This window comes from Apteryx mantelli, chromosome 35 (genome assembly GCF_036417845.1).
Source record: "Apteryx mantelli isolate bAptMan1 chromosome 35, bAptMan1.hap1, whole genome shotgun sequence".
Lineage (NCBI taxonomy): Eukaryota > Metazoa > Chordata > Aves > Apterygiformes > Apterygidae > Apteryx > Apteryx mantelli.
The window spans coordinates 178,384-204,935 of record NC_090012.1 but is presented as its reverse complement, the minus strand read 5'-3'; the positions used below and the strand labels follow the sequence as shown (position 1 = coordinate 204,935).

The 26,552-nt window shown below is 71.4% G+C and overlaps 3 protein-coding genes across 3 annotated transcripts in view; 1 reads left to right on the top strand and 2 right to left on the bottom strand.

The window, feature by feature from the left end:
- The window catches only part of PAF1 (PAF1 homolog, Paf1/RNA polymerase II complex component), a 104,912-nt gene extending 91,831 nt beyond the window's left edge, over positions 1–13,081 (top strand). Inside the window, 16 exon segments of the mRNA XM_067314540.1 lie at positions 6,381–6,430; positions 7,092–7,121; positions 7,752–7,770; positions 7,772–7,845; positions 8,527–8,648; positions 9,180–9,246; positions 9,372–9,473; positions 9,620–9,627; positions 9,630–9,724; positions 9,814–9,882; positions 10,020–10,123; positions 10,211–10,327; positions 11,101–11,229; positions 11,850–11,955; positions 12,053–12,140; positions 12,499–13,081. Coding sequence (XP_067170641.1) covers positions 6,381–6,430; positions 7,092–7,121; positions 7,752–7,770; positions 7,772–7,845; positions 8,527–8,648; positions 9,180–9,246; positions 9,372–9,473; positions 9,620–9,627; positions 9,630–9,724; positions 9,814–9,882; positions 10,020–10,123; positions 10,211–10,327; positions 11,101–11,229; positions 11,850–11,955; positions 12,053–12,140; positions 12,499–12,917 — 1,599 coding nt within the window. The 3' untranslated portion in view covers positions 12,918–13,081.
- Positions 2,268–6,213, bottom strand: MED29 (mediator complex subunit 29). The gene is made up of 4 exons (XM_067314545.1): positions 5,945–6,213; positions 4,996–5,054; positions 4,435–4,519; positions 2,268–2,496 (listed from the first exon to the last, which is right to left on the bottom strand). The coding sequence occupies exons 1-4, from the start codon at positions 6,170–6,172 to the stop codon at positions 2,269–2,271; spliced, it is 600 nt and encodes a 199-aa protein (XP_067170646.1). The 5' UTR covers positions 6,173–6,213; the 3' UTR covers position 2,268.
- A 704-nt stretch (positions 13,082–13,785) lies between the features above and the next one.
- SAMD4B (sterile alpha motif domain containing 4B) lies at positions 13,786–24,915 on the bottom strand. Its single transcript, XM_067314392.1, has 13 exons — positions 24,836–24,915; positions 22,530–22,983; positions 21,588–22,058; positions 20,343–20,582; positions 20,147–20,256; positions 19,962–20,048; positions 18,927–19,197; positions 17,511–17,596; positions 17,276–17,394; positions 16,206–16,410; positions 15,377–15,500; positions 14,597–14,680; positions 13,786–13,931 (listed from the first exon to the last, which is right to left on the bottom strand). Exons 2-13 carry the CDS (start codon positions 22,723–22,725, stop codon positions 13,786–13,788), a joined length of 2,139 nt encoding a protein of 712 aa, XP_067170493.1. The 5' UTR covers positions 22,726–22,983; positions 24,836–24,915.
- Between the last annotated feature and the right edge of the window lie 1,637 nt (positions 24,916–26,552).

Genomic DNA, 26,552 nt, shown 5'->3' with positions numbered 1-26,552 from the left:
GGCCCTCCGCGGAGGAGCGCGGCGGGGGGGGGGGGGGGGCACAGCCCTGACATGACACAAGTTGTGTCCGGCCTCAGCCTGCCTAGCACAGGGGGTGTGTGTGTGGGGGGGGGCCTTGGGTGACACAAGTTGTGCCCAGCCTCAGCCCGCCTAGCATGGGGGAAGGGAGCAGGGTGGGGCTTAGGTGACACGAGCTGTGTCCAGCCTCAGCCCACCTAGTGCGGGAGGGGGGAAAGGGGGAGGCTCAGGCCTTCGTGAGAGGCCACGTGCTGCGGCAGGGTCAAGCTGGGGGCACGGGGAAGGGGGGGTGGCCCGGTCTGGCCCGGCCGCGGGGGGGTTCCCAGAAACGTGCCGGGGCCGGAGCGAGAGGAAGCTGAGCCTCGCACGCGCGCCCGGCCGGCCCCGTGACGCCGGGCTCGGCCCCGGTGACTCACCCTGCTGGGAATTGACGGTGGGCCCGGGGCGGCGTTCGCACGGCGCTGCCGCGAGCCAGGCGCTGGCGTCACGGCCTGGGAGGGGCCCTCGTGCGAGAGCGCCGGCACCGCAGCCAGGTCGCACGGCCTCGCACGAGGGCTCCCCGCCGGCACGCGCCCTCCCGCGACTCCCCCCCCCCCCCGCACGACGCCTGGGCACGCTCGTGCCCCCCCCCCGGCACAATTCCCGCCCCCCCACACACACACTGCTTGTGCAACGCACGGGGCCCGGCCCAGGCGGCAGCGGGAGCCCCCGCCGCCCCCTCCCCAGACCTCCCAGTGCCCCCCCCCTCGGGGAAGTCCCCGGCTCCCACAATGCACCAGGGGCGGGGGTGGGAGGGGGGCACTTCCCCCCCCACCCTGGCCCCACTTCTGCTTTTGCTGACGGCAGCAGGGTTGGGAAAGGGAAGCTGCGGCCCCCGTGCGAGGGCAAAACCCCCCCGTGCAAGGGCAAAACGCCCCCACGTGAATGCAAAATCCCCGTGCGAGGGCAAAACCCCCCACGTGAATGCAAAATCCCCGTGCGAGGGCAAAACCCCCCCACGTGCAAGGGCAACACCCCCCCCACGTGAATGCAAAACCCCCGTGCGAGGGCAAAACCCCCCCGTGCAAGGGCAAAACGCCCCCACGTGAATGCAAAATCCCCGTGCGAGGGCAAAACCCCCCACGTGAATGCAAAATCCCCGTGCGAGGGCAAAACCCCCCCACGTGCAAGGGCAACACCCCCCCCACGTGAATGCAAAACCCCTGTGCGAGGGCAAAACCCCCCCGTGCGAGGGCAAAACCCCCCCACATGAATGCAAAACCCCCCCGTGCGAGGGCAAAACCCCCCCACATGAATGCAAAACCCCCTCGTGCGAGGGCAAAACCCCCGTGCGAGGGCAAAACCCCCCCGTGCAAGAGCAACCCCCCCCCACGTGAATGCAAAACCCCCCCGTGCGAGGGCAAAACCCCCCCACGTGAATGCAAAACCCCCTCGTGCGAGGGCAAAACCCCCCCGTGCGAGGGCAAAACCCCCCCACGTGAAGGCAAAACCCCCGTGCGAAGGCGAAACCTCCCCCCCCCGTGCGACGGGGAAACTCCCTCGTGCGAGGACAGCCTGCCCGTGCAAGGGGGGGGAAACCCCCCCCCCCGGTCTCGTGCGAGCCCCCGCCCGCCGCCCCCACGGAGGGAAGGACTCTCGCACGCGCCACCCGCGCACCGAAAGCTTTATTTGCACGGCGGCGGGGGCCCGGGTACCCTCGTGCGAGGCACCTAGAACCCCCCCCGGGGGGAGAGACACCCCCGCACGCGCGAGGCACCCAGAGCCCCCCCCAGGGTGACAGACCCCCCCCCCATGCACCCTCGTGCGCGGTCAGGGTGCACCAGGGGTGTGACAGCTTGCTGCTGATCCCATCAGTGCCCCAAAACAGGGTGCTGGGGACACTCCCAGTGCCCCACATGGGGTGTCCCGGGGGGGACGAGCACCCCACGGCCCCTCGTGCACCCTCGTGCGCGGTCAGGGTGCACCAGGGGCAGGACAGCTTGCTGCTGATCCCGTCAGTGTCCCAAAACAGGGTGCTGGGGACACCCCCGGTGCCCCGCGCAGGGCGTCCCCGGGGTGACGAGCACCCCACGGCCCCTCGTGCACCCTCGTGCGCGGTCAGGGTGCACCAGGGGCGCGACAGCTTGCCGCTGATCCTGTTAGCGTCCCAAAACAGGGTGCTGGGGACACTCCCGGTGTCCTGCATGGGGCATCCCGGGGGTGACGAGCACCCCCAGCCCCTCGTGCACCCTGGCGGGGGGGGGGGGGGGGCTAGGGGGCACCGGGGGGGGGCAGCTTGCCGGTGATCTTGTTGGCGCCCTCGAGCAGGGCGTTGTGGATGTCCTTGGCGCCGGCGATCTGCGCCTTGATGAGCGGCAGGTACTGCGTGTAGGGCAGGCTCTCGCCCGCCGCCGCCTCCGGCTTCGTGGCCGTGGGCACCAGCGTGGGCGAGTGCTTGGCGCTGTCGAAGCTCTGCGAGAGGCACTCGTGCGCCAGCCGCTGCCGGCGACGGAGACGGCGGCGTCACCGCCCGCCCCGGGGGGACGGCGACGGCCGGGGGGAGGCACTGGGGGGACGCAGGGACGGCCGGGGGGACGTGGGGATGGCTGGGGAGGCTGTGGGGACACCTCAGGGGACACGGGGACACCCCAGGGGACATGGGGATGGCCTGGGGAGACATGGGGACACCCCAGGGGCCGTGGGAACACCCTGGGGGACATGGGGATGGCCTGGGGGACATGGGGACGGCTCAGGGGGGACACGGGGATGGCCCAGGGGACAAGGGAATGGCCTGGGGGAGACATGGGGACACCCCGGGGGCCGTGGGAACACCCTGGGGGACATGGGGACACCCTGGGGGACATGGGGACGGCCCAGGGGGACACGAGGACACCCCAGGGGACAAGGGGATGGCCTGGGGGGGACATGGGAACACCCTGGGGGCCGTGGGGATCGTGTGGGGGGACACAGGACACCCCAGGGACATGGGGACGGCCTGGGGGGGACATGGGGACACCTCAGGGGACGCAGGAATGGCCAGAGGGCTGTGATGACACCCCCAGGGGGACACGGGACACCCCCGGGGGATGCAAAGATGCCTTAGGGGATGCGGGGACGCACGGGGGGGGACGCAGGTATGTACCAGGGACCACGGTGACGTGCCAGGGGGACGTGGGGACACCCCAAAGGAGGCGGGGACACAGGGACACCCCTGGGGACCACAGGGATGCCCCGGGGGACATGAGGACGCCCTGGGGGATGCGGGGACGCCCCGAAGGAGGTGGGCACACACTGGTGGGGACGCAGAGACACCCCTGGGGGCCGTGGGGATGCCCTGGGGGACAGAGGGACGTCCCGGGGGCTGCAGGGATGCCCTGGGGGACACGGGGACACCGCAGGGGACGTGGGGACACCCCAAAGGATGTGGGAAAACCCTGATGCAGACACAGGGGCACCCCAGGGACCTTGAGGACGCCCCGGGGGACACGAGGACGCCCTGGGGGGACATGAGGACACCCTGGGGGGACATGAGGATGCCCCGGGGGACACGAGGACACCCGGGGGGACTTGAGGACACCCGGGGGGACACGAGGACGCCCCGGGGGACACGAGGACACCCGGGGGGACACGAGGACGCCCTGGGGGACACGAGGATGCCCGGGGGGACACGAGGACGCCCCGGGGGGACACGAGGACGCCCGGGGGGACTTGAGAACGCCCTGGGGGACACGAGGACACCCTGGGGGGACACGAGGACACCCTGGGGGACTTGAGGATGCCCCGGGGGACACGAGGACGCCCCGGGGGACACGAGGACGCCCTGGGGGGACATGAGGATGCCCCGGGGTACATGAGGACACCCGGGGGGACTTGAGGACGCCCTGGGGGACACGAGGACACCCTGGGGGACTTGAGGATGCCCCGGGGGACACGAGGACACCCGGGAGGACACGAGGACACCCGGGAGGACTTGAGGACGCCCTGGGGGACATGAGGATGCCCCGGGGTACACGAGGACACCCTGGGGGGACTTGAGGACGCCCGGGGGGACACGAGGACACCCTGGGGGACACAAGGATGCCCCGGGGGACACGAGGACACCCTGGGGGGACACGAGGACACCCTGGGGGACTTGAGGATGCCCCGGGGTACACGAGGACACCCGGGGGGACTTGAGGACACCCTGGGGGACACGAGGACGCCCCGGGGGACACGAGGATGCCCCGGGGGGACACGAGGATGCCCGGGGGGACACGAGGACGCCCCGGGGGGACACGAGGACGCCCCGGGGGGACACGAGGATGCCCCGGGGGACACGAGGACACCCGGGGGGACACGAGGACACCCTGGGGGGACACGAGGACACCCCGGGGGACACGAGGACACCTGGGGGACACAGGGACGCCCCAGGGGGGACGCGGGGACGCGGCGGCTCACCAGGCAGAGCTCCAGCTGGTCGCAGAGGGCATAAAACTCCTCGAGGCTCTTGTCGAAGCGCTGCAGGGCCCCGTCGGCGCTTTTCCTGGGGGGGGGACGGGGGACACGCCTGCCACCGCCGCCACCGTGACCACGGGGGGGCTCGCGGGGGCTGGGGGGGGACTGGGAGGAGACTGGGACAGACTGGGGGGCTCTGGGGGGGGCCCTGAGAGACACTGGGGGGAATTAGAGAGGACTGGGGAGCACTGGGACGAGACTGGGACAAACTGGGGGCTCTGGGGGGAATTGGGGGACTGGGGGGCTCTGGGAGACACTAGAGAGACGTGGGGGGGATTGGGGGGCACTGGGAGGGGAAATGGAGGGGACTGGGAAGCACTGGGACGAGACTGGGATGGACTGGGGGTGGGGGGACTGGGAGGACTTGAGGGGGAATTTAGGGCACTGGGGTAGGACTGGGAGGTCGCTGGGGGGGGAATTGGGGGACACTGGGGGGCTCTTGGTGACATGGAGAGGGAACTGGGGGGGTGCGGGGGGGGGGACAGGGACGGGGACGTCACTCACTGCCCGTTGTCGATGTTCGAGTTCTGCATCAGGTTCTGGGCAGCCACTTTCATCAGCGTCTGGGGGGGGGGACAGGGGGGTGACAGGGGGTGACAGACAGGGACCCAGGGGGGACACGGCCACCCGGGGGGGGGGGGGACACCGACGACCGAGGCCTGGCTCTGCCCGCTGCCCCCTGCAGCCCCATGTGTCACCTCGGGCCCCCCAGGACAGGGGCTTCGCCCCCCCCCAGACACCCTGCATGGGGGCAGGGACCCCCCTGGACCCCCAGGCAGGGACCCCTGGGGACCCCCCCCGCCCCCAGGACCCCTGGGGACTGGGACCCCCAGGCTGGGACATGGGGGCAGGGAACCCCCCCAGGTCCCTTGGGGATAGGGACCCCCCAGGACACCCAGGCAGGGACATGGGGGCTGGGACACGCCCCCCGGGACTCCTGGGGACTGGGACACCCCCCCCCCAGGTCCCTTGGGGACAGGGACCCCCCAGGAAGGGACCCCTGGGGACTTCCCCCCCCCCGCCCCCAGGACACCTGGGGACAGGGACCCCTCCCCCCCCTCCGCCCCCGGCCAAGTAAGGGCTCGACCCCGCCCCTCCCGGGCAGGCCACGCCCCTTCCCAGCAGCCCTCCAACACCACCCCTTCCCGCCCGCCGGTCCCACCCCATTCCGGCGGCAGCCCCTCCCAAATCCGGCGGCGGGCCCCGCCCTCCGCCGCGCCGAAACCCCGGCGGCAAGCCCCGCCCGCAAACAGCTGTGAGCGCCGCCGAATCCGGCGGCAGGCCCCGCCCCGAAACAGCTGCGAGCACAGCCTCACCCCGGCGGCAAGCCCCGCCCACAAACAGCTGCCAGTGCCGCCGAATCCCGGCGGCAGGCCCCGCCCCGAAACAGCTGCGAGCACAGCCTCACCCCGGCGGCAGTCCCCGCCCCTTTCCCGCGGCAGTCCCCGCCCACCTGCAGGCTCTCCTTCAGCTGCGGGATGAGCAGCTTGAAGCGCTGCACCGGGTCGAAGTCCTGCGCCTGCGCGGCCGCCGCCGCAGCCGCCACCTGGGCCGGGAGCGGCGGCCCCGGCGCCTGCCCCGGTCCCGGCGCCTGCCCCGGCCCCGCGGGCATCGGCGGCGGCGGCGGCCCCGACGCGGCTGCCGGTCCCGGGCCCGGCTGCGGCTGAGGGGGCGCCGCCATCTTGTCGCGCCCCGCCCCACTTCCGCTCCCGGCCGCCTAAGCGCGCTTTCCCGCCGGGAAGTGACGCAGCGCCGCGGGGGCCCTCGCGGCTCCCGGAAGCGGCGGCGCTCTTCCGGCCGCGGGTGCCCCCCGCGGCGCCTGCTCAGGGTCGCCGCCGCCTCGCCGCGGTCCCGGCCCCGGCCCCGGCCCCGGCCCCGGCCCGGCGCGCATGGCTCCCACCATCCAGACACAGGCGCAGCGGGAGGAGCCGGGCCACAGGTACCGCTGCCCCCCACCCCGCGCCGCTTTCCGTCACGGCCGTGACATCACGGCGGGGCCCGTGACGTCACGGCGCGTGGGGGGGGGTGTCTGCGGAGTGGGGGCGGGCTGGGGGTCCTCCTTATGCCCTGTGAGGGGTCACGTGGGGGGTCCAGAGGCCGGGGTCCCCTCATGACATCACAGGCCATGGGGGGCCAGACACCTGGGTCGCCGGATGACATCACGGGGCATGGGAGGGGGTCTGGACACTGGGTCCCATGATGACATCACGGGGCATGACATGGGGGAGGGGTCCTGGACACTTGGGTCCCTTCATGACATCACAGGTCAAAGGGAGACGATGGGGGTCCCGGACACCGGGGTCCCTTGATGACATCACAGGGCTTTGGGGGGGTCCAGATACGGGGGTCCCCTCATGATGTCATAGACCATGGAGAGAGGGAACGGGGGGCCAGGACATCGCGATCCCATGATGACATCACAGGGTTGGGGGTCCCCGATGACATCACAGGTCTGGGGGGGAGATGGGGGTCCCAGATGCCAGGGTCCCCCGATGACATCACAGGGCTGGGGGTCCCCGATGACATCACAGGTCTAGGGGGGAGATGGGGGTCCCAGGCGCCGGGGCCCCCCCCAATGACCGACCCCCTTCCGCCCCCAGGCCCAGCTCCCACCGGACGCTGCCCGAGAGGTGAGTGGGGGCCGGGTGCCCCCTCCCAGGACCCCCTACCTGCCTCTTGGGGTCCCTCCCTGCCCCACAGGGATCCCCTGCCCCTTGGGGGTCCCTCCCTGCCCCACGGATTCCCCCTGCCCCAGGAATCTCTCACGGCCCCTGGGGTTTCCGCTGCCCCATAGATTCTCCCTGTCCCATGGGGTTCTCCTGCCCCACGGGGTCCCTCCCTGCCCCACAGGGTTCCCCCCCACCCCATGGGTGTCCCCCTTGCCCTATAGATCCCCCCTGCCCCACAGATCCCCCCTACCCCACAGATTCCCCCTACTCCACAGATCCCCCCTGCCCCATAGATCCCCCCTGCGACATAAATCTCTCCTACCCATAGATCTCCCCTGCCCCATAGATTCCCCCTACCCCACAGATCCCCCCTACCCCATAGATCCCCCCTGCTCCAGGGCTCCTTTTCCCCATGGGGATCCCCCCTTGCCCCACGGAGTCTCCTCTGCCCCACGGATCCCCCCTTTCCCCGAGGCTCCCCTCTGCCTTCTGGGGGTGCCCCCCCCGCCCCCCACGGGTGCCCCCCACCCCTGGGGTGCCCCCCCCCGGGTGCCCCCCGCCCTGACCGCCCCCCCCCCCCGTGCCCCCCAGGTCGGGCGTCGTGTGCCGGGGTGAAGTACTGCAACAGCCTCCCCGACATCCCCTTCGACCCCAAATTCATCACCTACCCCTTCGACCAGAACAGGCAGGGCCCCCGCCGGGGGGGGGGCGCGGGGGGGGGCGCGGGGGTCGGGGGGCCGCGGGGATCGGGGGGCTGCCAGGTTTGGGGGGGCCGTGGGGTTTGGGGGGGCTGCCGGGGGGAGGATTGGAGGCCACGACGTGGGGGCTGTGAGGGGCAGTGGGGAGTGGGGGGGGGGTCGTGCTGGGGGGGGCTGTAGGGATCGGGGGGGCCGTGGGGAGCAGGGGGATGGGGGGGGGCCGCAGCAGGGGGCTTGCAGGGATTGGGGGGGCTGCAGGGTTTGGGGGTTCAGGGGGGCCGGGGGGGCTGTTTTTGGGGTGACCCCTGCCGGGGGGGGGGGCCAGAGGGGCTGGGCAGGGGGCTCCTGGCCTCGGGCAGCCCCAGGGCATGGGGGCCCCCCGGGGGGGGTTGGGGGACTTTGGGGCATCTTGGGGTCCCCTCAGCCCCCCCCCAAAAAAAAGCTTGTGCAGAACAAGGGGGAGTTTGGGGGTGTCTGGGGGGGGTTGGAATTTGGGGTCCCTTCAGGTTGCCATGGTATAAAAAATGAGCTTAGGGGAGTATTTGGGGAGGGGGTTGGGGTGCTCGGGGGGCATTTCGGGGGTGCTCTCCGCGGCCGTGCAGGGCGGGGGGGGACGGGGGAGGGTTTTGGGGGGGCCCCGGGGACATTTCGGGGTGCCCCCCCCCCAGGTTCGTGCAGTACAAGGCCACGTCGCTGGAGAAGCAGCACAAACACGACCTGCTGACGGAGCCCGACCTGGGCGTCACCATCGACCTCATCAACCCCGACACCTACCGCATCGACCCCGGCGGTGAGGGGCTCCCCGAGGGGGGGGCAGGGGGCACCCTAGGGTGCTCCTGGGGTTTTTTTTTTTGGGGGGGGGGGCACAGGGGGGACCCCAGGGTGCTGCTGGGGTGGGAACAGAGAGGACCCCAAGGATGGAGCGGGGAGGAACCGCATCCCGCCTGGGCATTAGGGGCACCCCGGGGGGGGGTTCCCCAAAGGCTGAGGGGGGGGGGGGGACAGGGGCACCCTAGGGTGCTCCTGAGGTTGGGGGGGGACCCCAGAATTGTCCTGGGTTGGTGGGGGGGGGGGACACGGGGGGGACCTCAGGGTGTAGCTGGGGGGGACAAGGGAGACACCAAGGATGGGGTGGGGGGAACCACATCCTACCTAGGGGTTGGGGGCACCCTGGGGTGCTCCCCAAGGGCTGGGGGGGGGACCTTGGAGGTGTCAGTAGGGGCTTGGGGGACCCCCAGAGCTGGGTGGGGGGGCCCCAACACTGTGGGGGGGGGTCCCCAATACCAGGGGGGGCCCCAACTTTTCTGTACCCCCTCCCCAGTTCTTCTCGACCCAGCAGATGAGAAGCTCCTGGAAGAAGAGATCCAGGCGCCCACCAGCTCCAAAAGGTAACGGATCGCCCCCCAAAACGGGCCCGGGGGGGGTCGTAGCCCCCCCAAACCCCCCACAGCGGCACCCGGCACCCCAAAACACCCCGGGGGGGGCCCAACCTGACGTGTGTGTCCCCCCCCAGATCGCAGCAGCACGCTAAGGTGGTGCCCTGGATGCGCAAGACCGAGTACATCTCCACCGAGTTCAACCGCTACGGCGTGTCCAACGAGAAGCCCGAGGTCAAGTGAGTGCGGGGGGGGGTCTGGGGGGTCTGGGGGGGGGTCGGGGAGGGGGGGCGCGACCCCCCAAACTCCCCTCTGACCCCCCCCTCAAAAAAAATAGGATCGGGGGTCTCGGTGAAGCAGCAGTTCACGTCCTCAAAAAAAATAGGATCGGGGTCTCGTGAAGCAGCAGTTCACGGAGGAGGAGATCTACAAGGACCGCGACAGCCAGATCGCCGCCATCGAGAAGACCTTCGAGGACGCCCAGAAAGCGGTGAGGGGGGGGGGATTGGGGCCCCCCCCTTGGATTTGGGGACCCCCCCCAAACCCTGACACCTCTCTGTCGTCCCCCCCCCCCCCCAGATCACCCAACACTACAGCAAACCCCGCGTCACCCCCGTCGAGGTGATGCCCGTCTTCCCCGACTTCAAGGTACCGGTGACGGGGTGGGCGGCGCCGTGTCGGTTTGGGGACAGTTTTGGGGGCGGCGGCACCCCCGGCGCCCCCCCCCGACACCCCGTTTGCCCCCCTGACACCCCGTTTGCCCCCCGTTTGCCCCCCCCCCCCAGATGTGGATCAACCCCTGCGCCCAAGTCATCTTCGACTCGGACCCGGCGCCCAAGGACACGAGCGGCCCCGCGGCGCTGGAGATGATGTCCCAGGCCATGATCAGGTGACGGCGAGGGAGGGGGACACCGGGGGGCCCCCCCCCGGCCCCGTTAACCCCCCCCCGGCCCCGTTAACCCCTTCCCGCCCGCAGGGGGATGATGGACGAGGAGGGGAACCAGTTCGTGGCCTATTTCTTGCCCGTGGAGGAGACGCTGCGCAAGCGCAAGCGGGACCAGGAGGAGGAGATGGACTACGCGCCCGAGGACGTGTACGGCGGCGGGGGGGGGGGGGGACACGGGGGGGCGATCCCGCGCCCTGGGGGGGCCCCCACATGGCTGACAGGGACTGGGGGGGCAGGTCGGGGGGGTCCCACGTGGCCAAGATGGTCCTGGGGGGCAGTTCCAGAGGGCTGGAGAGGTGGATTGAGGGGTTCCCACATGGCGGAGGGGGGGCCCACAGGGCAGATCGGGGGTCCCAGGGGGCAAATCAGGGTGTCCCGGGGGGGCCCCACATGTCTGGGGGCAAATTGGGGGGCCCCACAGAGCCCAGGGGGTCATGGGGGGCAGATCAGGGAGTCCCAGGGGGCAAATCAGGGGGTCCTGAGGGGGCCCCACACAGCTGGGGGCAAATTGGGGGGCCCCACACAGCCCAGGGGGTCGTGGGGGGCAGATCAGGGGGGTCCCGGGGGGGCCCCCATATGGCTGGGGGCAAATTGGGGTTCCCCACATGGCTGAGGGGGCCCCAGGGGGCAAATCAGGGGGTTTTGGGGGGGGTCCCACACAACTGGGGGGGGCAGATTAGGGGTCCCCACGTGGTCCTGGGGGCAGATTAGGGGATCCGGGGGGGGGGGGGGGGGGAGGTCACACACAACTGGGGAGTGTCCTGGGGGGGAGGGGGGCAAATTGGGGAGGGCCTTGGAGGAGAAGCAAGGCCGGGGCAGGGTCCTCCAGAGCCAGGTGGGTTCTGGAGGGTGGGGGGGCACCCTTGGGGGTGGGGGGGGTGCGGGGGGGGGGTCCCCAAATTCCCTCCCCCCCCCCCCAGGTATGACTACAAGATCGCCCGGGAGTACAACTGGAACGTGAAGAACAAGGCGAGCAAGGGCTACGAGGAGAATTACTTCTTCATCTTCCGCGAGGGCGACGGCGTCTACTACAACGAGCTGGAGACCCGGTGGGGCGCCGGGGGGGGGCCTGGGGGGGTCCCTTGGGTGCCGGGGGGGGTCCTGGGGGGCTGGGGGGGGCCCTTGGGTGCTGAAGGGGGATGCAGGGAGCACCCCAGGCTGCCCAAAGGGGCTGGTGCGAGCTGCTGTGGGGAGGGAGGGGGGGGGCTGGGGGGGTCCTTGGTGTCTAAGGGGGGGGTCCTTATGGTTTGGGGGGGGGTCCCAAGGGTGTCTGCCCCCCCCTCCAGGGGTGCTGGGGGGGGTAGAAGGGCCCCAGGGTGTTGGGGGGGGTCTCTGTATGGCTAGGGAGATTTGGGGGGGGGTAGCAGGAGGTATGGGGGGGGCTCCTGGGTGTTGGGGGGGGTCCATCGGGGTTTGGGGGGGTCCCTGGGGGTTTGGGGAGCCCTGGGGGGGTCCCATAGGTGCCTGACCCCCCCCCCTTTACACCCCCCCAAGGGTGCTGGGTGTGTGTGGGGGGGGGAGGTCCCCGCATGGCCAAGGGGGCTGGCACAAGCTCTGGGAGACCCGGGGAGGATCCCCGGAGATCTGGGGGGATCCCTGGGGGTTCGGGGGGATCCCTGGGGGTTTGGGGGGGTCCCGGGGGTGCCTGACACCCCCCGGCCCCCCCCAGGGTGCGGCTGAGCAAGCGGCGGGCCAAGGCCGGGGTGCAGTCGGGCACCAACGCGGTGCTGGTGGTGAAGCACCGCGACATGAACGAGAAGGAGCTGGAGGCCCAGGTAGGCGCCGGGACCCCCCCCCCGTGACCCCCCCCAAGCCGGGCGAGGGGCCCAGGCATCCGGGTGGGCTGATAACCCCCCCCCACACACCCTCCAGGAGGCGCGCCGGGCCCAACTGGAGAACCACGAGCCCGAGGAAGAGGAGGAGGAAGAGCTAGAGACGGAGAAGGAGGCGCCAGGCTCAGGTATCGGGGTGGGGGGGGGCAGTTGGGGGCCCCATTTCCCCCCCCGGGGGGGGTAATTGGGGGTCTGATTTCCCCTAGGGGGGCAGTTGGGGGGGGTCCTTTTTGGGGGGGGGCAGTTGGGGGATTTATTTCTGCCCGGGGGGGGCAGTTGGGGGGGTCCCATGCTCTCTGGGGGGGGGGGCAATTGGAGATGCTATCTGCCCCGGGGGGGCAACTGAGGTTCCCTTCTCCCCCTGGGGGGGGGCAGTTGGGGGTCCTGCTCCCCCCTGGAAGGGGGCAATATTGGGGTATGGGGTCCTTGGGGATGGGGGGGTGTTTCATACTCACCCCCCCCCCCAAAACCCCCCCCCCGGCGCAGACGAGGAGCGGGAGAAGGGCAGCGAGAGCGAAGGGGCGGCCAGCGGCGAGGAGGAGGACGAGGAGGAGGAGGAGGCCGAAGGCTCGGGCAGCGGCAGCGAGCGGGGGGGCTCGGCCCGCAGCGACGAGGAGGACGAGGACGAGGAGGAGGACGAGGCCGAAGCGGCGGCGGCAGGGGGGGCCGCCGGGGGGGGCAGCGCCGACGCCGCCCGGGCCGCCCGTGACAAGGAGGAGATCTTCGGCAGCGACGACGACGAGGAAGAGGAGGAGGAGGAGGAAGAGGAGGAGGAGGAGGAGGAGGAGGAAGAGTCGGAGGGGGGCGGCAGCGAGGGGGGGCCCCCGCGGAGCCCCCGCCTCAGCCCCAGCGACGCCTCGGACGACGAGAGCCCCAGCGACGCCTCCGACTCCTCCAGCGACTGAGGCCGGGCGCCGGGGAGGCTCCGGCGGCTCGCAGCCCCGATTCGGGGCGAAAAGAGGCCGTTTCGGGGCAGCGGCGGTTTGTTGTGTTTCTCTTTAATAACGTAGTCATGGTTACAGCCATAGTCATAACAAAAGTTATTCATAATAAAATGTATCTAAAATAACGTTTCTATCTCGAGGGCCGCGGCGCTACGTGTACAAAGGGGGGGGGGGGGCGGCGGGGCTGTACCGAAGCTGGGGGGGGGCTGAGGGGGGGGGCGGCGACGTGTACCTAAAACCGGGGCCCCCTCCCCCCAAAAAAACAAAAACAAAAAAAAAAACACGGGGGAGCTGCTCCCGCCGGGGCAAATAATATTAATATAATAATAATAATAATAATAAAGAGAAAAGGCCGAAAAAAAAGGGGGGGTTTTAAAAAAAAAAACAACAAAAAAAAAGGTTAAACACCAAAAAAAAAACCAACAACAAAAAAGGGCCCGGGAGAGCCCCGCCCCCGCCACGCCCCTCCCCGTGCAAGCCCCGCCCCCTGTAGTGTTTGCACGCGTCGCACACGCGTGTGCGCGCACCTCGCACCCCCCCCCCCCACCTTGCAACTGGCCCCCCCCCCGGGCAAATTCATCAGCCTCCCCCCCCCCCCCGGGAGCCCCTCAGTCGCCAGGGATTTTGGGGGGGGCCCCTAACGCACCCCCCAGCCTGGGGGGGGAATTTGCCCCTGGTTCCCCCTCCCCGGGGGGGGCAAATCCCCCCCCCGAGGGGGTAAATCCCCCCCCGTGAGGGGGCAAATTCCCCCCCCCCCTTAGCCCCCATTTCGGGGGTCCTTGATGCCCCCCCCGGGGCGGGGAGGGGGCTCTGGGCTGGGGGGGGGGTGTCACGCCGGGGGGGGGGGGTGATGGCGCCCCCGTTTGCCCCGTGACACCCCGGGGGGGGGAGAGGGGGGGCAATAACGGCGGGGCAGCGGCGAGGAGGGAGGCGGCGGCGGCGCCGTCAGATGGTCGAGGGTCTTGTCTGTGCCGTCTGGGGGGGACGGGGACGCGTCAGGGTGGCGGGGGGGACGCGTGTCACCCCCCTGTGCGCCCTCGTGTCCCCTGGTGCTCCCCCGTGTCCCCCCGCGTGCCACCGTGTCCCCTCGTGTCCCCTGGTGCCTCCCATGTCCCCCCTACATGCCATCGTGTCCCCCTCACGCACCGTGTCCCCTCGTGCCTCCCCGTTATCCCCTCCTGTCGAGCCACATCCCCCCGCGCACCCTCGTGTCCCCTGGTGTCCCCTCGTGCACCCTCGTGTCCCCCGTGCACCCTCACGTGCCCCCCCATCCTCTCGTGTCCCGTGTCCCCTCGTGCCACCCTGTGTCCCCTCCTGTCGAGCCACATCTCCCCATGTGCCCTCATGTCCCCCATCCTGTGTCCCCATGTCCCCTTGTGCCACCCCGTGTCCCCTCCTGCCCAGCCACGTCCCCCCATGCACCGTGTGCCCCCGTGTCCCCCCACCGTGTCTCCTCCTGCCCAGCCACGTCCCCCTGCGTACCATGTCCCCCTACGCGCCCTCGTGTCCCCTCCCATCCTCGCGCCCCGCCGCGTTCCCCGATGCTGCTGTGGGTCCCCGAGGTGTCCCCGTCCCCCACGGTGTCCCCCCCGTCCCCGTGGTGTCCCCACGGTGTCCCCCCCCCCCGTGTCCCCACGCACCGCCCAGCGCGTGCTCTGTCATGCTCAGGCACAGCGACTCCAGCGTCGGGTTGATCTCCAGGTCGGTGCCGGGGAGCTGGCACTCTGCGGGGGGGGGGGAAGGGACACGGTGAGAGGGGGCCCAGGCGTCCTGCACCCCCCCCAGCCCCCTTTAGGGAGCCCAGGAGTCCTGGGACCCCCCCAACCCCCCAATAAGGACCCAGGAGTCCTGCACCCCCCCAAGCCCCCCAAAGGGCACAGCTCTGTGCCCAGGCCCCCCCCCCCATGCCCCCATGGGACCCCGGTGCCCGGGGCACCCCAAACCCCCCCCCAAGAGGGACCCCAGTGTCCAGAGCACCCTGTCACCCCACTCAGCAGGGACCCAGGCGTCCGGGACACCCCAAACCCCCCCCCAAAGAAGGACCCCAGTGTCCGGGGCGCCTGTCACCCCACTCAGCAGGGGCCCAGGCGTCCGGGACACCCCACAACCCCCCCCCAAGAGGGACACCAGTGTCCGGGCCCCCTGTCACCCTACTCAGCAGGGGCCCAGGCGTCCAGGACACCCCAAACCCCCCCCTCAAGAGGGACCCCGGCATCTGGGGCACCCCAAAACCCCCCAGGAGGGACCCAGGCATCCAGGCCACCCCACAACCCCCCTTCCAGCAAGGACCCAGGTGTCCGGGGCGCCGTTCCACCCCCCCCCACAGGGATGCAGGAGTGCGGGGGGCGCCCCCCCCTTCCCCCCCCTTCCCCCCCCCGCCCCGCGGGCAGCAGGGGCCCAGGCGTCCGGGCGCGGCCTACCCTGGGGGAACATGAGGACGGCCTGCGGCGAGGTGTGCACGGGCAGCGAGTGGGTGCGCTGCACCGCGCTGCGGCTCTGCCCCGGCACGCTGTTACTGCCCCCGGGGTTGGCGAACCACAGGCTCTGCACGGGGTGGGGGGGGTCAGGGGGGCTGGCGGGACCCCCCCCCCACCACCGCGGCTGGGCCCCACGGGAACAGCCGGGGGGGGGTCCCCAAAATGGCACCAGGAATGGGGTGTCCCCCCTGCATGCGGGTGGGGAAGGGCCCAGGCATCCGGGATCCCCCCCCCCGGGAGGACCCAGGTGGCTGGGACCCCCCCCCAAGGACCCAGGCATCCGGGACACCCCCCCCTCAAGGACCCAGGTGCATGGGACCCCCCCACACACCCCCAAGGACCCAGGTGTCCGGGACCCCCCCCATTGCCTCCCAAGGACCCAGGCATCCAGAATCCCCCCCCAAGGACCCAGGCATCTGGGACCCCCCCCCAAAAGGACCCAGGCATCCAGGACCCCCCCCCCCCCAAGGACCCAGGCATCTGGGACCCCCCCCACACACACCCCCAAGGACCCAGGCATCCGGGACCCCCCCCCAAAAGGACCCAGGTGTCCGGTACCCCCCCATCACCCCCAAGGTCCCAGGTGTCCAGGACCCCCCCTAAGTGGGACCCCCACACACACCCCCAAGGACCCAGGCGTCCGGGAGCCCCACCCCCCCATGGACCCCACCATCCAAGACCCCCCCCCCCAAACAGATCCCTAATATCTGGGACCCCCCCACACACCCCCAAGGGCCCAGGCGTCCGGGACCACCCCCCCCCCCGCACTCACCTGCCGGCCCTGGGCGGCAGCGGGGCCACCCAGCGGGTGCCGGGGGGCAGGTCCGGGCCCCCCCCCCATGGCGGCGGGGCCCAGGAGCCCCAGGCGGGCGGGGGGCAGCGCCCGGGGGGGCAGGGCGAAGGGGCGCTGCCCCCGCCGCCCCCCCGCCCCCCCCACAGAGCCAGCTATGGGGAGCGAGTTGGAGCCGAAGGCCCAGCTGGGGGGGGGACACAGCGGGGGGGGGGGTGTCAGGGCGGCGCCAGCACCCCCAGACGCCCCCCCACCCAGCCCCAGGGGCACCTGGGGGCCCCCAACCCCCCCCCAGGGGGAAACTGAGGCACCCGGGGGGTCCCAAGGGGGATAAGGAGGCACCTGGGGGGCTCCCAACCCCCCCCGGGGGGAAACTGAGGCACCCGGGGGGTCCCAAGGGGGATAAGGAGGCACCTGGGGGGCTCCCAAACCCCCCCGGGGGGAAAGTGAGGCACCGGGGGGTCCCAAGGGGGATAAGGAGGCACCTGGGGGGCTCCCAAACCCCCCCGGGGGGAAAGTGAGGCACCCAGGGGGTCCCAAGGGGGATAAGGAGGCACCCAGGGGGGCCCTAGACCCCCCAGGGGGGGAAACTGAGGCACCTGGGGGGGCCCCAAACACTCTTAGGGGGCACTGGGGCACCCAAGGGGGAAACTGAGGCACCCGGGGGATCCCAAGGCGGATAAGGAAGCACCCGGGGGGGCCCTAGACCCCCCCAGGAGAGAAACTGAGGCACCCGGGGGGAAACCTGACACTCTTAGGGGGGCACTGGGGCACCCAAGGGGCCTGAGACCCCCTCCAGGGGGGAAACTGAGGCACCCAGGGCCCCCCCAACACACTTGGGGGGGGGACACTGGGGCACCCACGGGGGATAAGGAGGCACCCAGGGGTGCCCAAGACCCCCCGGGGGGGAAACACCCCCCCCAGACCTCCTGGAACGGGGGGAAGCAGGGCACATGAAGGGTCCTAGGGGGAAACTGAGGCACCCCGGGGACCCCCAGACCCCCCTGGCGGGGGGGGGAAGGACATAGGGACCCCCCCGGGCCCCCACTTACCCCTTGGGGGGCCGGTAGCCGGGGACGTCGAGCGGCACCTTCTTGGGGAAAGCCCGGAGCAGCTTCAGCACTTGCTGCTTCCAGGAGAGGAGCCTCTTCTTCTGCGTCTCCGTGAACGCCTGCGCCGGGGGTGGGGGGGGGGGGGCGTCAGGGGGGGGGGCCGGGACCCCCCTGCACCCCCCCGCACCCCCCCGCGGGGGCCCAGGCATCCGGGAGCCCGCCCCGGCCCCCCTACCTCGTGCGTCAGGCACTTCTCGAGGAGCTGGAGGTAACCGGTGATGTTCTCCTCGTCCGGCCGCGACACCAGCAGCTGGGTGCACACTGGGGGGGGGGGGGGAAACGGGGGGGACGGGGGGGGGGTGAGGAGGGGACCCAGGTGTCCTGGGACCCCCCCTGCCCCCCTTTAGGGAGTCCAGGAGTCCTGGGACCCCCAATCTCCCCATAAAGGGACCCAGGAGCCCCGGGATCCCACCCAATCCCCCATTAGGGAGCCCTGGAGTCCTGGGATCCCCCCAATCCCCCATTAAAGGACCCAGGAGTCCCAAGACCCCCCCCAATATGGGACCCAGGAGTCCTGGGACCCCCCCAGCCCCCCATTAGGGAGCCCAGGAGTCCTGGGACTCCCCCCAATCCCCCATTAAGGGACCCAGGAGTCCCAGACCCCCCCCAGCCCCCCATTAGGGAGCCCAGGAGCCCTGGGACCCCCCCAATCCCCCTATAAGGGACCCAGGAGTCCCAAGACCCCCCCCAATATGGGACCCAGGAGTCCTGGGACCCCCCCCAATCCCTCAATAAGGGATCCAGGAGTCCTGGGACTCCCCCCAGCCCCTCATTAGGGAGCCCAGGAGTCCTGGGACTCCCCCCAATCCCTCAATAAAGGACCTAGGAGTCCCAGACCCCCCCCAGACCCCTATTAGGGAGCCCAGGAGTCCCGGGACCCCCCTCAATCCCCCAATAAGGGACCTAGGAGTCCTGGGACCCCCCCCCAATTCCCCAGTAAGAGACCCAGGAGTCCCAAGACCCCCCCCAATGTGGGACCCAGGAGTCCTGGGACCCCCCCCAGGCCCTCATTAGGGAGCCCAGGAGTCCTGGGACCCCCCCAATCCCCCCTTTAGGGACTCAGGAGTCCCAGGACCCCCCCCAATATGGGACCCAGGAGTCCTGGGACCCCCCCAGCCCCCCATTAGGGAGCCCAGGAGTCCTGGGACCCCCCCCAATCCCCCATTAAGGGACCCAGGAGTCCCTGGACCCCCCCCAATATGGGACCCAGGAGTCCCAGACCCCCCCCCAGCCCCCTTTAGGGAGCCCAGGAGGCCCGGGACCCCCCCAATCCCCCATTAAAGGACCCAGGAGTCCCAAACCTCCCCCCAGCCCCCCCTTAGGGAGCCCAGGAGCCCTGGGACCCCCCCAATCCCCCCTTTAGGGACTCAGGAGTCCCAAGACCCCCCCCCCAATATGGGACCCAGGAGTCCCGGGACCCCCCCAATCCCCCATTAAGGGACCCAGGAGTCCCTGGACCCCCCCCAATCCCTCAATAAGGGACCCAGGAGTCCCTGACTCCCCCCCAAAAGGGGACCCAGGCATCCGGATGCCCCCCCCCCCCCCCCCCCGCCGCGGCAGGGACCCAGGCGTCCGGGCGGCTCTCGCTCACCCTTGCCCATGACGCGGGTGAACTGCCCGGGGATGTCGCCCTCGGGCACGGGGGCGGCGGGGGCCTCGGCGTCGGCGGCCGGGTGGGGGGCGAAGGCCTCCCCCCCGGGGGGGTCCTTGGCGGGGGCCCCGTTGGCGGCGGCGGCGGCGGTGGCGGCAGGGGGGGGCGCGGGGGGCGCCGCCGCGGGGGGCCGGAAGGCCTTGATGGGCGTCACCATGATCTGCTGCAGCTCCTGCAGCGCCGTCCACAGGTTCCCCCCCTCGAGGATGTCCTGCGGGGGGGGGACACGGGGACACGTGGGTGGGGGGGGGGGACACGGGGACCCGCCAGGGACCTGGGGTGACCGGGGACAGCCCTGAAGACAAGGGGATGTGACACGGGGGGGGACATCCCAGGAAAACCCTGGGGACAAGGTGGGGACAAGGGGACCTGGGGGGGCACCAGAGACCCCCCGTACCAGCTCTGGGGACACTGGGGGACAAGGGGGGCTCAGGGGAGGGTCAAAGACACCCCGGGGCTGGCCCCAGGGACACGGGGGGCACAAAGGACCCTCTACCAGCCCCAGGGACATGGGAGGGGGGACAAGGGACACTTTGGACCAGCTCTAGGGACACAGGGACACCCCGGGCCAGCCCCAGGGACACAGGGGGGGAACCAGGGACACAGGAGGGACCCAGGGACATGGGGGGGGAACCAGGGACTCCCTGGGCCGGGACCAGGGACACAGGGGGGACCAGGGACACCCCGGGCTGGGACCAGGGACACAGGGGGGACCCAGGGACACCCCGGGCTGGGACCAGGGACATAGGAGGGATCCAGGGACACAGGAGGGACCCAGGGACACCCTGGGCCGGGACCAGGGACACAGGAGGGACCCAGGGACCCAGGGGGACCAGGAACACCCTGGGCTAAACGCAGGAACACAGGAGGGACCCGGGGGGACCCCAGGGAACACAGGAGCGACCCTGCCAGCCTGGGGGAGACGGGGCGGGCGGTTGGGGACAACGCCAGGGCCACCCCGCCGCCCCTCCGCACCTTCTCCAGCGACTTGAGGACGCTCTGCCTCTCGCGCAGCTTCTGGATGCTGAGAGCGATCTTGTGGCGGGCCCCTTTGGTGACATTCTGCGGGCAGAGGGAGAGGAGGATGAGGACGGGGAGGGGACACGAAGGGGACGACGCGGAAAGGGGGACGCGCCCCCCGGGGGGGGGCGGAGAGCCACCTGCGACTCCAGGTGATGCTCCGTGAGGGTCATCATCTCCTCGTAGGTCATCTGGGCGAAGAGGGCGGCGTATTTGTGCAGCCGCAGGCTCTTGAGCCACGACGGGACGTCTGCGAGGGGGGACGGGGACACGCGCGGGGCGGGTGAGGCGGGCCGGCGGGCGCCCCGGGGCGTCCCCCGTGTCCCCGAGCGCTACCTTTCATGCCGCTGCCGTCCTCCTGGAAGGTGTTGCGGCCGCCGGCGGGCTCCTCGGTCTGCTCGCTGCCCGACGAGGCCACGCTGCTCTGCGGCGAGAGGGGCGCGTGCTCGCCGGGCCCGAAGGGCGGCCGGGCGCCGGGCTCGTCACCGCCGGGCCACTCGCCGCCCGCCTGGGGGCTGCCGGGCGCCAGCGACAGCGAGCGCTTCAGCGGGCTGGCGTGCAGCTGGCAGGGCAGGGCTGCGGGGGCGAGAACGGGGGGGGGGGGGACACGGCGTGGGTGTCCCCCCACTGCCGGATTTGCCACCGCCCCCGGGGGGCGCCGGGATCCGCTGCGGAGGTTTTGGGAACGAGGGTGGGCGCGGGGCGGCCCTGATATCCCCCCCCCACACACACACACCTTGTCCCCTCCGTGTCATCAGGGATGGTGTGGGGGGGGCTCTGATCCCCCCCCCCGGGTCCCCCTTGTCCCCTCTACGTCACCAGGGCGTCCCTGATCCCTCTCTGGGTCCCTCTTGTCCCCTCCGCGTCACCAGGGCTGGCGCAGGGGGTCTCTGATCCCCCTCTGGGTCCCCCTTGTCCCCTCCAGGTCATCAGGGCTGGCGCAGGGGGTCTCTGATCCCCCCTGGGTCCCCCTTGTCCCCTCCAGGTCACCAGGGCTGGTGTGGGGGATCCCTGATCCCACCCTGGGTCCCCCTTGTCCCCTCTGCGTCATCAGGGTTGATGCAGGGAGTCTCTGATCCCCCCCTGGGTCCCCCTTGTCCCCTCCAGATCACCAGGGCTGGTGCAGGGGGTCTCTGATTCCCTCCCTCAAGTCCTCTTGTCCCCCCAGGGCTGTCATGGAGCATCCTAGGTCCCCCCTCCGTGTCCCCTTGTCCCCCCAGGGCTGTCACAGAGCATCCCCAGTCCCCCCTGTCCCCTCGGGACTGGCATGGAGCATCCTCAGTCCCCTCTGTGTCCCCTTGTTCCCCCAGGGCTGTCACGGAGCATCCCCGGTCCCCCCCCCATCCCCTCGGGACTGGCACGGAGTGTCCCCAGTGCCCTCTGTGTCCCCTTGTCCCCATAGGGCTGTCACAGAGCATCCCCGGTCCCCCCATCCCCTCGGGACTGGCACAGAGCGTCCCCAGCACCCTCCGTGCCCCGTTGTCCCCCCAGGACTGTCACGGAGCATCCCCGGTTCCCCCCCATCCCCTCGGGACCGGCACGGCGCGTTCCCGGTGACCCCCCCCCCCGCCTCCTGCTCACCTGGGTTGCCGCCGAGGCTGTTGATGGCGGCGGGCACGGAGCTGGAGGAGTGGAAGGGCAAGTGTCCGTTCTCGCGAGGCGCCTTGTCCTGCCAGCCGGGCGCCAGGTCGGCGAGGGCGGCCTCGCCGGGCGCCTGCCACTCGTCGGAGCCCTGGCGCGAGTGGAAAGGGGCCTCGGGGCGGCCGCGGGCGCCGTAAGCGCCGGCCAGGCGCTCTTCCAGGTGGCCGAGCCACAGGGCCAGGGAGTTGCGGTCGTCCAGGGTGGTGGCGGGGTGGATGAGGGCGTAGGAGAGCAGCTGCCGGCTCTCCTCCACGAACTGGTTGCTCTCGATGGAGTAAGCGAGCACCTTCTGCAGCAGCTTCATGTACTCGGCCTTGGCCTCGGCGTTGCCGGGCTGCAGCAGCGGCAGGTGCGAGAGCAGCAGCGAAACGGCCTTCTCCTTCGGCTCCTGCGGCCACTGGCTGATGACGGCTGCCGGGGGGGAGGCGGGGGGGAGAGGTGGCTGAGATCCCCCCCCGGCTTTTCCTCCTCCCTCCTTCCCGAAAAGCAGCGCCCGGGAAATTATAAAGCTCGGGGGGGAAGCGGAGGTCGAAGCGGTGGCGTTCGGTTTGGCGCCGTTTCCGCCGCCCCCCCCTGCTTTCTCCCCGCGCGCCGGCCGCAAGGGGGGCTCGGCGCTCGCATCAGGCGGAAAAGCTTCTCCCGGCAGGAAAAAAGCGAGCCGGGGCCGAGCGCCAGGGGCTCCCCGGCGCGGCAGGAAGGAAGCAAGCGGCGGAGGCGCGCGGCTCCGGGGAGAGAGCGCCCCAACCCCCGGGCCCGGCTCCAGGAATGCCAGGAATGCAAACGGCCCCGAGGAAAACCGCTCCGGGGGGGGGGGGGCTGCGCTTTTCTCCGGGCGAAGCCAGCGCGTTTCGGAAGGCGGCGCGGCGCCGGCGCGGGACTCACCGGCGCTGTTGGCTTCGGCCTCGAGGACGTGGATCTCGGCGCAGTCGGCCAGCGAGTGCTCGAGGCAGAGCTGCAGGAAGCGGGCCTGGGTGCGGGTGACGCGCTTGAGCAGCGAGAGCAAGGCCACCGTCTGCTCGCACTCGTTCCAGCCCTTGAACCACCCCGCCAGGATCCCCACCTGGTCCCGGAACATCATGGTGGCGGCGGCGGCGGGAGCGGTGGGAACGGTGGGAGCGGGCGGCGGCGGCGGCGAGGAGACGCGGGCCCGGCCGTGCCCCCCCTCACATGGTTTCGGCGCGGCGGCGACGGCGGCGGCGACCCCCGCGGGGGCCGGGCGTGGAGTCGGCGGGCCGCCGAAGCGGGGCGGGCGTGCGGCGGGGGGGCGCGAGGCCCCCGCGGCTCCGGCCGGGCCCCCCCGGTGTTGCTGTGCGGCCGCGGAGCGCCCCGGAGATCCCTGCGGAGAGAGCGGAGACGGGGGCGGCGTTACGGCACCGCCCAGAACGGCTGGGGGGGGCCAGTTTAGCCCCCCCAGTGCTACTGGGACCAGGTCGGGGCCCAGTTCAGCCCCCCCAGTGCAACTGGGACCAGGTTGGGGGCCCAGTTCAGCCCCCCAGTGCAACTGGGACTGCGTGGGGGGCCAGTTCAGCCCCCCAATATACTCAGAATGATCTGGGGGGCCCAGTTCAGCCCCCCGCCGTGCAACTGGGCCTGCATGGGGGGCCAGTTCAGCTCCCCAATATAGTTAGGATAATCTAGGGGGGTCCCGTTCGGCCCCCCCCGTGCAACTGGGACTGCGTGGGGGGCCAGTTCAGCCCCCCAATATAGTCAGGATAATCTGGGGGGTGCCGTTCGGCCCCCCCCCAGGCTTTCCCAGTGTGGCCCCCCTCATACCTGCTCCCAGTTAGTGGGAGGAGAATTGGGGGGGGGTCCCATGGCCATGAGGGTCTCAGCCCAGAGAACATGGGGGTCCCAGGACCGGGGGGGACCCAGCCTGGGGGACGTGGGGGTCCCCGGGGTCCCAGGACCGGGGGGGGGGCCAGCCTGGGGGACGTGGGGGTTCCAGGTACCCCAGGACTGTGGGGGATTGGCCTAAGGGACGTGGGGGTCCCGGGGGTCCCAGGACCACGAGGGATTGGCCTGTGGGACGTGGGGGTCCCAGGCACCCCAGGACCGGGGGGGGGGCCCAGCCTGGGGGATGTGGGGGTTCCAGGTGCCCCAGGACTGTGGGGGATTAGCCTGAGGGACATGGGGGTCCCGGGTGCCCCAGGACCGGGGGGTGACCCAGCCTGGGGGACGTGGGGGTGCCCAGGGTCCCAGGACTGGGGGGGGCCCGGCCTGGGGGACGTGGGGGTCCCGGGCGCCCCAGGACTGTGGGGGATTGGCCTAAGGGACGTGGGGGTCCTGGGGGTCCCAGGATCGCGGGGGGCCCAGCCTGGGGGACGTGGGGGTCCCGGGCACCCCAGGACCGGGGGGGGCCCGGCCTGGGGGACGTGGGGGTCCCGGGCGCCCCAGGACTGTGGGGGATTGGCCTAAGGGACGTGGGGGTCCTGGGGGTCCCAGGATCGCGGGGGGCCCGGCCTGGGGGACGTGGGGGTCCGGGGGTCCCACCTGGGGGCAGGAGGGGGGGGGGCCGGGACCATGGGGGTCCTGGCCGGGGAATGGGGGGGGGCAGGATTGTGGGGGTCCAGCCTGGGGGATTGGGGGGATCCAGGGACTGGGGGGGTCCAGTCAGGAGCACGGGGGGGGGCCCGGGCATCCCAGGACCACGAGGGTCCCAGAACCATGAAGGGCCTCCGGGGAGAACGGGGGGATCCCGAGGGTCCCGGCAGGGAGGGTCGGCGACACGGGGGCCCGGCCACCCCGGGGGGGAGGGGGATGAACGGGGAGATCCCGGTGGCTTCGCTTCCCGCATCGGGGGCGGGAACGAAGGCCGGGCCCAGCCCCGGAGAGAAGGAGGGATCAGGCCGGGGCCGGTACCGGGGCGGGGTCGTTACCGGAGAGGAGGGTCGGACCGGGCCCGGTAAGGGGAGGAGCCCGGTACCGGAGCAGGGCGGTCCCGGAGAACGGGCGGGTCTGGGCCCGGTACTGGTGCGAAGGGGCCGGTACCGGTGTGAGGGGAGGGAGCCTGGCCCGACCCCGGTACCGGAAAGGGGAGGAACAGGCCCAGGCCCGGTCCCGGCGGGGGGAGGGCCCGGCCCAGGCCCGGTACCGGAGGGGGCCGGCCCAGGACGGTCGCGGCCGCGGAGGGGGTCGGCCGGGGGCCCGGTCCGGGGCAGGCCCGGTCCCCGGGGCGGCCTCGCACTCACCGCCGCCGCCGCGGCCCGTCGGGCCCCGCCAGCCGCACACCGAGGCGCCGTAGCCGCCGCGCAACGTCAGCGCGCACGGCACGCACGCACGCGTCACCGCGCCTGCGCGCGCCGGCGCACCCGCGCCCGCCCCGCCCCTTCCGCCACCCTGCCGCTCACCGCCCAATGGGCCCGCGGGGGGCGGGGCCGCTGCTTCCGGCCGGGGGAGGGTGGGGGAGCTGGAGGGGGGCTCCCGCGCCCGCCGGCCCCGCCCCGGCACCTGATTGGCCCGCGCCGGTGCCCGTCGGCGGCGCCGCAGCCAATGGGAGCGCGGGGGCGCGCCCTGAGACGTCGGGCGGGGCGGGGGAGCCGCTGGCGCCGCGCGGCCCCTCGCCGGCCCCGCCCCCTTGCGCCGGCCTCGCCCCCTCCCTTAGACCACGCCCCCCTTTGGGCCACGCCCCCTCCTGGTTACCCTTAACTCTGCCCTTCGCTGGAGCAGCCCCTCCCCCAGCCCGGACGCCTGGGTCCCCCGTGCCCGGCCCAGGGGGTCCCCGATGTCCCCACTGTCCCCAACATGACCCTGATGTCCCCGATGTCCCCAGGGTGTCCCCAGGGTCTTCAATGTCCCCAACGTGTCCCAGATGTCCCCAACATCCCCAAGGTGTCCCCAGGATCCCCAACGTGTCCCCAACATCTCCAACATCCCCATGTCCCCAGGGTGTCCCCAGGCTGTCCTCAATGTCCCCAACATGTCCCTGATGTCCCTGATGTCCCCAGGGTGTCCCCAGGGCCCCCAATGAGCCCCTGGCATCCCCAGTGTGTCCCCATCATCCCCATTGTCCCCAACATGTCCCCAAGGTCCCCAGGGTGTTCCCCATGTCCCCAGCATCACCAGGCTGTCCCTATCATCCTCAACGTGTCCCCAACATCCCCAGGCTGTCCTCCATGTCCCCAACATGTCCCTAAGGTCCCCAATGTGTCCCCAGCATCCCCAGTGTCCCCATTGTCCCCAACATGTCCCCAAAGTCCCCAGGATGTCCCCAATATCCCCAGGGTGTCCACAATGTCCCCAGCATCCCCAATGTGTCCCCAGCATCCCTAGGGTGTCCCCAGCATCCCTACAATGTCCCCAATGTGTCCCTGACATCTCCATCCCCCCCAGAGTGTCCCCAGCCTGTCCCCGATGTCCCCAGCATCTCCACCATCCCCAGCATGTCTGCAGTATGTCCCAAATGCCCCCAGCATCCCCAGTGTGTCCCCAACATCCCCAGTGTCCCCATGAATCCCAGCATGTCCCCAACATCCCAGTGTGTCCCCAGTATGTCCCCAATGCCCCCAGCATGCCCCCAATGTCCCCAGTGTCCCCATGACTCCCAGCGTGTCCCCAACATCCCCAGTGTCCCCATGACTCCCGGTGTGTCCCCAGTGTCCCCAGCGTGTCCCCAACATCCCCAGTGTCCCCATGACTCCCAGCATCTCCACCATCCCCAGCATGTCCCCAGTATGTCCCCAATGCCCCCCGCATGTCCCCAACATCCCCAGCGTCCCCATGACTCCCAGTGTGTCCCCAGTGTCCCCACTATGTCCCCAATGCCCCCAGCATGTCCCCAGCGTCCCCAGCAGGCCGAGGGCAGCAAGGTCCATGGGTGAGAGCAGGGCCCGGACGCCTGGGCCCTGCCTGGGTGGACGGAGCGACGGACACAGAAACAGGGATGGACGGAGGGATGGATGCGGACAC